Here is a 10,293-nt window from a genome sequence, read left to right as displayed (position 1 = left end):
AGCCGTGTGCACGCGCCTGTGTGTGTGCATGTGTATGCACATAGGCACCTCCCACCGTGTGTGTGTGTGTGTGTGTGTGTGTGTGTGTGTGCGCGCGCGCGCGCGTGTGTGTCAGCCATGGCAACCCCGCATGTATGTGTGCATGTGTCTGCAATGGTATGCTCTGTGTGTGTGTGCATGTGTATGCATGTGTTAGCACATGGCACCCCCACTGTATGTATGTATGTATGTATGTATGTATGTATGTATGCATGTGTCATTGCATGGCACTCCCCACTGTGTGGGTGTGTGCTCGTTTCATCACATGACATCTCCCATGTGTGTATATGTGCATGTGTGTGCACATGGGCACCACCCACCGTGTGTGTGTTCATATGCATGATTCAGCACATGGCATCCCTGCGGATGTGTGCATGTGTGAGCACGTGAGCACTCCCCACGTGTGCATGTGCATGTGTGTGTGCCCACATGTGTATGCATGTGTCAGTACATGCCCCCACCGTGTGTATGTGTGTGCACACTCATGTGTATGCTTATGTTAGTACATGGCGCAGACACACCCCATGTGTATGTGTGTGTGTGGTACCTCATGAAAGTGCAGTCTGCCTAGGCGCAGGGTGGACAGGGTACAAGTATAACCCACTCAATTGCCCGTGTGTGTCTATAAGGCATCAGGTTCAGCCACGGCGTGCTAGAAATGGCAGACACGGTCAGAAAGATAATATGTAGACACAAACTGAAGCCTTGCAGAGCTCTCCACAGGGGCCATGTGACAAAGGCCCACTGGGACGCTTCCACACTGGGAAGTCAAGGAGGGCACTCAGCAGAGACCTAGGCATCAAAGGGCCAGTCTGCAAAGTCTAGGGCAGACCCCTCCGAGAAGAAAGAAGACTAGAGCAAAAATCCCTGAGCCAAGCCAACATAGGGGCTCATGGTTGGGAAAGAAAGTGGGAATCAGCTTGTGGGGTAAGGTGAAAGGCCAGAAGTAGAGGCCAGATCATGAAGCATTTGGAAAGGCTAGAGGGAAAAACTGGGCCTTTAATTTTCTAAAAACTATTATTATTATTATTTTATGTGTGTGAGTGTCCTGCCTGCATATGTGTCTGTTTGCCTGGTTCCCATGGAGGTCAGAAAAGGACATCTGATCCCCTGGAACTATAGTTACTGATGGTTGTAAACCACCACGTGGGTGCCAGGAATTAAACCCAGGTCCTCTGGGAGGGCGGCCAGGGCGCTGAACTGCTGAGCCGTCCTCTTCCCAGCCCCAGGATTGGGGTTTTATTCTAGGTCTGATGAGAGCTGAGCAGCAGCTGATAGAGGGGGCTACCTGTTTGCTGGGCTAGGGGCCCGGGTGGGGTTAGTGGGCTGAGAGTAGCGGGCTGGAGCACTCGGGAGCCTTTGCATCGAGCCTTTGCAAGTGCTGGTGGCTTGGGCAAGGGTGGTAACAGTGCAAGCCTTGAATGTGACCTGTACTGTGGGGGTAGAGGTGACAGGTGGACGTGGGGGAGGGGGAGGGGATGGGGATGGAAGGCAGGAGCCAAGCGTAGACTGCAGCCCGAGCCTCCACATGAATTATGGTGGCATTTACTGGGAGGAAGAAGCAGAAGCGGATCTCCGATGAGCAATCCATCAGGTGTGATGTGTCTCAGGGTGAGCATACATCTGTGCTCATCTACGCCAAAACCTAGGTGTGCATGTGTGGTCAGGACCCCTGAGCGAGCCTAAGACATCTGGGTCACTTCTGCTTAGATGTCGGGGGCTCCTGGGTCCGTCCTGGGAGCAAGCTCTATCTTGGCCCTTAACCCTCCCCCAGCCCCAAGGGTTGCCCCTGCCAGGTGGGGAGCCCCAGTAGCAAGCCCGGGTAATAGAAAGGCCCTTGAGCTTTACCAACATCTGCGCACATTACCCTAGGCCCAGGAGGCTGCGGTAGCCCCACCCGGCAGCGGCAAGCAGGCTCCAGGGCAGCTGGTGGCGATTAGCAGCATTGATTACCTCGTGGCGATGCCATCTGGGGTGAGGGCACCGAGCCCAGTCCCATGGGATACCCTACTTGCTCATGTGTGGGGCTTTCTGGGGCCGACTGCATATGAATGTGTCGGCATAGCTGCATATACATCTGGGCGTATGTGCACAGCTGTGTGTGCCACAATTCTACAGATTATCTCTGCAGGCACAGTGGACATGTCTGTGTTTTTATGTATATGTCTGTGTACATACATGTCTATGTACATATATGTACCTGTTTGTTTGTTTGTTTTTTAGTCCTGGGGAGTGAGTCTAGCCTTGTGTACGAAACTGCTCTGCTGCTGTACTAGCGTCCCCAGCCCTTTAAAAAACTTTGGGACAAGTTCTGGCCTTGAACTCGCAGTCCGGGGTAGCCAGAGATTACAGGTATATACTACTCCGCCCGAAACCATATGTACTCTGAGGAGAGGCACCTCTCTGTGTTTGGATATGTCTAGGAATCTAATTCTGGGTGTGTGCTCGGGTCTGTATGGACATGAGTGTCTATGGGTGCAGTGGAGTGAGCACACACAGGGGCTGTGTGCACGTGTCAGAGTGGAGAGATCTGTGAGTACAGCTCATTCATTCCGGGTGACGGCCGGCCCAGTCAGAGCGCGCTCCCTAGGTTTGGTTGTTCGTCTTGTCATTGTTTTATTTTTCTGTTTGTTTGTTTTCTTTTGTTTGACAAAGGGTTCCTCTCTGTAGCCCTGACTGTCCTGGAACTTGCTCTGCAGTGCAGACTGGTCTTGAACTCACAGAGATTCCCTGCTTCTGCCTCCGAGTGCTGGGATTAAAGGCATGTACCGCCACTGCCTAGCTAGCTGGTTTGGTCGTTTTTTTTTTTTGTTTTTGTTTTAAAGATTTATTTATTTATTTATTATATATAAAGTACACTGTGGTTGTCTTCAGACACACCAGAAGAGGGCATCGGATCCCATTACAGATGGTTGTGAGCCACCATGTGGTTGCTGGGATTTGAACTCAGGACCTCTGGAAGAGCAGTGGGTGCTCTTAACCGCTGAGCTGTCTCTCCAACCCCTGGATGGTCTTATGAGCACCTCTGGGATGCTATAGAAAGGTCTCTGGGGCTGGAGAGGTGGCTCAGTGGTTAAGAGCACCCGACTGCTCTTCCAGAGGTCCTGAGTTCAATTCCCAGCAACCACATGGTGGCTCACAACCATCTGTAAAGAGATCCGATGCCCTCTTCTGGTGTATCTGAAGACAGCTACAGTGTACTCATATAAAATAAAATAAATAAATCTTTAAAAGAAAGAAAGATCGATCTCTGGATATCACTCTCTCAGGTTCCTGCATCATCAACTCTGAGAGCCCGGGCGCAGTGGGGCACAAGTGGGTGAAGGCTGGGCATGGCGCGGGGTGTGATCATTTGTGCCGTTCAGGATTGGTGGTCATGGTCTCCACTCTACTGCCAATGAGCTATGTGATGCCAGGCAGCTTGTGTTGTTCCTGTACCCTGGGTTTCCCTTCAGCGGCTGAGGTGAGGTGTGAACACTGCCCCCTGTAACGTTCTGTGAACCTGACTGCTATAAGTATGTTCCTTCCTTTCCCTGCCCAGAGCCTGGCAGTTCTCCATTAGCAACCCTGACTGTGCCTGTCCAACCCTCCTGACAGAGCTTCTGAAAGCCCCACCTCCTGCACTTCCTGCCTGCTGAGCTCAGCGCCTCGCCTTGCAGGCCCCACCGCTGCCACCACACATCTGGGCTCAGGCTCCGTGAGGGGACCACAGTGGGCGCCTGCATGGTTAGCATTTCCACTGACTCAGCACCTCCAGGGGTGGAGGTGGGAAATCCCAGGCTCGGCCCGGGTTAGATGGGGCCACAGGTCTACGGCTACAACACCTACTCCAAGGGGAAGCCCATCCTCACGGACCGAGGGTCTTAAGCGGCTTCCTTTCTAACCCCAACATACCCTACAGCCCTTTGCTTCCTCCTCTGAAGTTCATCCGAACTCAATTGTTTTTGCCCCTTTAGACCCTGGATATAAAGCAAACCTTTCCATCCCTTAATGCCCACCCCCACTCCCTACAGACCCTGTCCTCTGCTAAGGATCCCAATAATGAAAATAGCAGCAAATCTCTCTCCTCTCATGTGCCAGACCGCGGCTAAGCATTCTCACAGATGTTGATGACTCTCCTTTAACAAAGCTACAGATGCAGCTGCCGCATCTCACCTCGCAGATGTGCAAATGGAATTAGAGATAAGAAGTAGATTTGAACCAGGCCTGCTGTGTTCAGATGCCCAGGAGGCCGAGACTGGACGGCGGTCTCCAGTAAGCAGAGGCAAGGGGGATCTCTGTGAGTTCAAAGCCTGCCTGGTCTACACAGGGAGTTCCAAGACAGCCGGGGCTACATAGTGAGAACCTATCTTTATAAAAGAAAGTTCTAGGTCTGCTTCTGCTATGGGCCAGCCTAAGCAACTTAGTGAGATGTGGTCTGGTTTTTTTTTTTTTTTTTTGTTCTTTTTTTCCGGAGCTGGGGACCGAACCCAGGGCCTTGCGCTTCCTAGGCAAGGGCTCTACCACTGAGCTAAATCCCCAACCCCTTTGTTTTGTTTTGAGGCAAGGTTTCTCTCTGTAGCTGTGGCTGTCCTGGAACTCACTCTGTAGAGCAGGCTGGCCTCAACTCACAGTGATCCACTTGGCCCTGCCTCCTGAGTGCTGGGATTAAAGGCCACAGGCCTCCACCACCAGGCATGTGTGTACACCTGCACAAATTTACATATTGCACACACACACACACACACACACACACACCACCACCACCACCACCACCACCACCACCACATTTTCTGGAAGTGTGGCTCAGTGGGAGAGCATTAGCCTAGAATATACAAACTCTAGATTCGATATCTATTTTTTAAAAAAATGTTGGAGGGCCATGGAGGGATGGCTCAGAGGGTAAAGGTGCTTACCACCAAGACTGACAATCTTAGTTTGAGTCCCTCAAAACCCATGCTGTGGAAGGAGATGAGTAACTCCATGAATTGTTCTCTGAGTTCCACACATTCACCACGGCATTTACAACTATGCCTGTGTACACGTCCCGCACACATGCATACAAACAAATTAAGTTTCTTAAAAGTCTACTTAAAGTTATAAAGCTGGAGCAGGGAGCAGGGAGCAGGGAGCAGGGAGCAGGGAGAGGGAGCAGGGAGCAGGGAGCAGAGAGAGGGAGCAGGGATCTGAGCCTTTCCAGCCTTCTGGAGTGCAAGAGGACTCACTGATTCTACTTCTGTAGAAACGAGGACAGAGCAGAAGGAGTTAATTTAGCACAGGGTTGGGGAGTGGTGTTCTATCCCCTCCTCCCAGTGCAGACAGAGGTTCTCCAGCCTAGGAATGCTAGGCCCAGGCACTGGAAAAAGCTGACCACTGAGGCTTGGTCAGTAGCCACGTCGCGGGCTCCACGACTATGGAGGAGGGTCCCTAGCTCTCTCCAGCTTTCTGGGGTCTCAGCCAAGGAAGTAGGGGGGTGGGGACACGAACGAGGTCCCGTAAACCCCAGGCCTGATTCTGGGCGCGCCTAGCCTGGCCTCCCTCCCGCCAGCCAGCCGCAGGCGCCCCTTCCAGGGCAGCTCTGGGCACGCAAGGTCCCGCCTTGCCCCGCTCACCCGCGGGCTCACCTGGCTGGGGAAGCGGGACGGGCGGGCCCGGGCGCAGGGCCAGGCCAGGAGTGCGGCGGTGCAGTCCAGTGGCCAGCGCCTCCGCAGCCGCCGAGCCCTCGCGGCCTCCCTCCTCCTCCAGCCTGGCGGGCTGGCCCAGCTGTGTTCCATTAGCCTCTTGGCAGGCCCCCAGCCCCTTGGAACCGCCCTCTTCCCTCTCCAGGAGTGCCCGGCAGTCCCGGCAGGCGTGCGCTGCGGTGCTGCACTCAGTCTAGAGAACTCGGGACGCGGAAAAGCTGGGGACACCGCAGACTGGCAGGGAGAGATCAAGGATTCCCTTATGGGCTTGGACCCCTGGCCCTGCTTCCCATAGCTGGCGGCCTTGGGGCTGCCAGGATTGCTCAGTGAAAGGCTCCCCGGGCCGTTGGTAAGTGGGCCAGCACTGGACTGCTTCTTCTCTGAGCTGAAAGGGCATTTTCTGCTACTGACTTGCTATGTGATCTTCAAGTGGCAAACCCTCTCTGAGGGCTTCAGTGCTCTGCTCTACGGTGGGGCGATCTGGAAACTCCATGCTGGTCCTGCTGTCTCTGCCTCCATCTGTGTCTGTGTGGAGGGGGGCGGGGTCTCCTTGGAAGCATCCTTCTAGCTTATCCAACTATGGCCCTCCACTCAGTCTGAGGCCTGGGAGTGGGGGCCAGAAGCGAACATGTTGAGCACATCTATGTTCACGCCTCCACATGCACCCACATGCACCCACATGCTGCTTATAACCGGCTACCTTTCCATCGGCTGTCAGGAAAGGAAGGTCAGGCTAGGACTGGAGAGTGGGAGATGCATACCCCTAAGATGGGAGATGACTGGGGTGGGGGCACAGATCCATCCCAAGGAGGAGGGAAGGAGAGTCCACTCCCGTGTGTGTGTGTGTGTGTGTGTGTGTGTGTGTGTGTGTGTGTGTGTGTGTGAAGGGAGCTTTTATTCTGTATCTGGCCATAAGGGAGACAAGTTAGCATGGCACTGTAGGAAATCGGACTTGCAGTGCTCACAGGCTGGCTCTGGACAGCGATGTGTATGTAAACTCTGGGCTCATCAGTTCTCATGTCTCTTAGCATGCCTGTCTGCAGCTAGGTTTGAGTGCATAGTGCCGGCACCTATGTGCCTGTGTGCCTACGTGTATTGTGCCGACACACGTGGCTCCGTGTGCTCGTGATCTGCCTGTCCTGGCAGGGGCCAGATGATATATGGCTCTGCTGGCCACTTGCTGAGCCTGCATTGATTTATCTGCGCCCATCCATCAGGGTTTAATAAAACGAAAAGACGAGCATCCATCAGCGGGAGAGGTTGGCAACAAGGTCCTGAGCCTGGGTGACCTGCTCTCCCGCCCCTGTGCACACAAGGGGAAACTTTCTTGGCCCCTACAGAGCCCTGTGATCCCTGCCAAGAGACTCCGTCCAGTCTTCAGCCCCTGACCTTGTGGGTGCCTGGCAGGGCTACCTGTGCTTAGCTGAGCACAGGGCTCCAGGTCCTGGGCCACTGTGCATCAGTGCAGAACGCAGCCGTCAGAGCTCCGGGGTTCGTCCGAGCATTTTGATAAATTGCCCGTGCTCAAGGCCCCTCTCTCTCCCTGCCTCTGTGGTCTTTTAGAACCCTCTAGACCTCTTCTCAACCCAGTGCCAAAGCTCTCCACACAGCCAGAAGCTGCCTGGGCCTTGCTTCTGTGTTTCAGTCATTCTTCCTCCCAGGCTGGTGGGTGTCTGGGGCATACCGGTGGTTAAATATTTTCTTTATTACCACTGCCCAGATTCTCACCCCAGGCCTGTGTGGGGCCCCTGAGAGGATTTGAGGCCAAGCCCTTACCCCTGCAGTGCCTGGTGTGTGGGTCCCATGGAAGACTCACTTACCCACACTATTGGGCCCACTGAAGCCCCCCACCCATGTCCATGTCTCTGTTTTGTCAGGTGCTGAGGCTGTAGCTGATCTCTCTGGACCAACATGTTGGTATCCTGGGCTCCCAGCCTATGGGTGCTTGGGCTCTGGGCCACCTTCAGCCATGGGACAAATATAGGTGAGTTGACACAGACCTACATCTGGCTCGCTGAGGTGCTGGGGCCTTTGCACATGTGACCATGTATAGCTCAGTCATGTGGCACTTATGGGCAAGTGTGGGGGAGGAGCAGCTCAGGTTAGCTCAGGTGGTGTTTGCATACTTGAGCCTGTGTGAGTGAGCTGGTGTGTGTGTGTGTGTGTGTGTGTGTGTGTGTGTGTGTTTCTGTGTATCTCTAGTTTTGCAACTTGAGAAGCTCAGTACATGCATTTGCATGTATGTACCCTTGGGTCTCTGGGCAGTGGGGAGCTCTCCCTCCTCAGCACATCCTTGTATTTCTTGCTAACTAGCACGATGGGAAAGAGCAGGAACTATACTCTCGCTACAAAAGGCAACTCTTCCACTTCCGGGAAGCTGCCCAGCCTCTCTGTTCTTTCTCACGGTAACGGCTCCATCCTCCAGCCAGAGGCTCCTCCTTTGCATCAGCCTGGGTCTCTGATCACTGCCCACCCCACGGCTCAGCCTCTGGGCAGGGAGAGGGTGCAGCTTTCCAGGGCCCAAAGCCAAGGGAAATTGACCAGGCAATCTGCCTGGCCTTGCTGGGTGCCTTCTGGGCTCGGTAGCTGCACCACCCAGCCAGGAAGGAGCCGGACTGCTAGGGCCCATGTCCAGGTATCCAGGGTGTGTAGGACTGCTAGTGTATGTACATGTATGTGTGTGTGTGTGCACCCGTGTGTGTCTGTGTGTGTACGTGTTTCTCTCTCTCTCTCTCTCTCTGTGTGTGTGTGTGTGTGTGTGTGTGTGTGTGTATACGTGTTTTTCTGTGTGTATGTTGAGAGTTTTTCCCTCCTCTCCCTCACTGGGTCCCCTAGAGGGCCTGGGGCAGAGAATTTCAACATCTGTAAGGAATCTGGGCCCATTGCCAAGGGTGAGTCACCCATTGCCTTGGAGATGCTCAAGACAGTGATGGTCTTTCCGGCCAGACTTGGGGGTGGAGATTCCTGTGGGTCACTGTGCCCAGGGACACAGAGCTCTATCTTTCAACTGGGCTGGGCAGGGAGTTGGAAGGTGACTTGATCGACTTGGTCCAGCTTTCCCATCAGCTTTGCTGGGAGGGCCGTTTGATCTTAGCTCCTGTCTGTTTGACGTAGCACCCCCATCAACATTTCTGGGGACACAGCCTCAGGGAGAAGCCACTAAGCTGTCCCTTTGGGACTTTAAACTTGTGCCTGGTTCAAAAGCTGGTACCGCTTTAATACGCTTTGCCTGGAGCCTAAGCTTGGTGGTGTCCTTGACCTGTGAGCCTCTCAGTCTCTCCGGTTCTTTTTGTCCTGTCACTAGCTGGGTATGCAGGGGTGGAGGGGAAGCCATCGGAATTTCTACTTTGAATGTGGGGCGTAGAACACCACCCGTTGCCTAGTGCACGTGGCAGCCCTGGGGGCACGGGTATGCATAGTTCATGCGAGTGTAGTCATGTATACACTGGTGCATGTAACACCAAGGTGCCCAAAGCTCACTTCCTCTGTCCCTACCCAGGCATAATACTAGGAGGAACGTGTACATGTGCACGGCTCCCCACTGTCTGGGCTCTGAACCACCTAGCGTTTCTTGTTTCTTTCACTCCCTGTCACAGCTCCCGCCCCAACTGGGGTCATTGGGAGACCCGGCTCCCGGGGCTCTGGACACGTTCTGCTGTTGATTCACTCAGTGGCTTTGGGGCAGTCACAGATCTCAGCCCTCCCTGCTATGTGCGGGGGTCTTCCTGTGTAGCCAGGGTCAGAGGCCAAGTGTGAGCATAGCCTCAAGGCAGACTAGGTTAAAGGTGCAGAAGGAAGACTATGGACATGTCCCCTCCTGAGATCCCCAGGAGCCCTGCTGGGCAGTCACCCTCCTGAGTTCCTAATGCTAGGGGCCAACTCTGTCCCAGGTGAGCGGTGCCCAGCTTCACAGGAAGAAGGACTCAAGCTGGAACACAGTAGTGACCCGTCAACCAACGTGACTGGTGAGTGCAGCCCCTTGCCAGCCCTGACCCATTCCTGGAGTCTCCCGTGCTTCTCACCTGCTTCTCCTCTGATGTCCCGAAGGCTTCAACCTAGTCCGCAGGCTGAACCTTATGAAGACATCTGCCATCAAAAAGATCCGCAACCCCAAGGGGCCTCTCATCTTGCGACTGGGGGCTGCCCCACTGACCCAACCAACTCGGTAAAGGACTCTGGGAGGCTGCTGGAGTTCATACTGACCACAGCCATACCCCCTGCGACTCTGGATGTGAGGTCCAAGGCCAGGGCCTCTCTAGAGGCTGTTTTGGGCACTTCCCTGCCAAAAGTCTGCCTATTGTCCTCCACTGGGCTTGCAGGGTTGGCTTTGTGTGTGTGTGGTGTCTGGAAACCCAGCCTGGCTCTCGCTGGTAATGGCAAAGCCATGTTTAAAGCTCACGGTCACCATGAGAACCCCAGGGTGGTATCAAGAACCTGTGTCTATGTCTGGCTCTTGCTGGCCAATGTCTCCTTGTAACTGTGTTCATACAGAACCCTTGGTCTTTTTCTCAGCATTATTCCTTCACGCCAGGCCTGTGCACCCCAGGCTGGTTTCTTCGGGAGCCCCCTTGCCAAAATGCTGAGATAGAAAAAG

The 10,293-nt window shown here is 54.3% G+C and overlaps 1 protein-coding gene across 1 annotated transcript in view; it reads left to right on the top strand.

Moving 5' to 3' along the window:
• The first annotated feature begins 5,883 nt into the window (after positions 1-5,883).
• The window catches only part of Col16a1 (collagen type XVI alpha 1 chain), a 52,938-nt gene continuing 48,528 nt past the window's right edge, over positions 5,884-10,293 (top strand). The window contains exons 1-4 of the mRNA XM_032897029.1: positions 5,884-6,048; positions 7,577-7,683; positions 9,590-9,664; positions 9,747-9,864. Of these exons, the coding sequence (XP_032752920.1) occupies positions 7,611-7,683; positions 9,590-9,664; positions 9,747-9,864 (266 nt within the window). The 5' untranslated portion in view covers positions 5,884-6,048; positions 7,577-7,610. The remainder of the gene's footprint in view (positions 6,049-7,576; positions 7,684-9,589; positions 9,665-9,746; positions 9,865-10,293) is intronic.

The sequence above is a fragment of the Rattus rattus genome, chromosome 1 (genome assembly GCF_011064425.1).
Source record: "Rattus rattus isolate New Zealand chromosome 1, Rrattus_CSIRO_v1, whole genome shotgun sequence".
Lineage (NCBI taxonomy): Eukaryota > Metazoa > Chordata > Mammalia > Rodentia > Muridae > Rattus > Rattus rattus.
The sequence above is the reverse complement of the archived record's forward strand: the minus strand, read 5'-3'. Positions and strand labels throughout refer to the sequence as shown.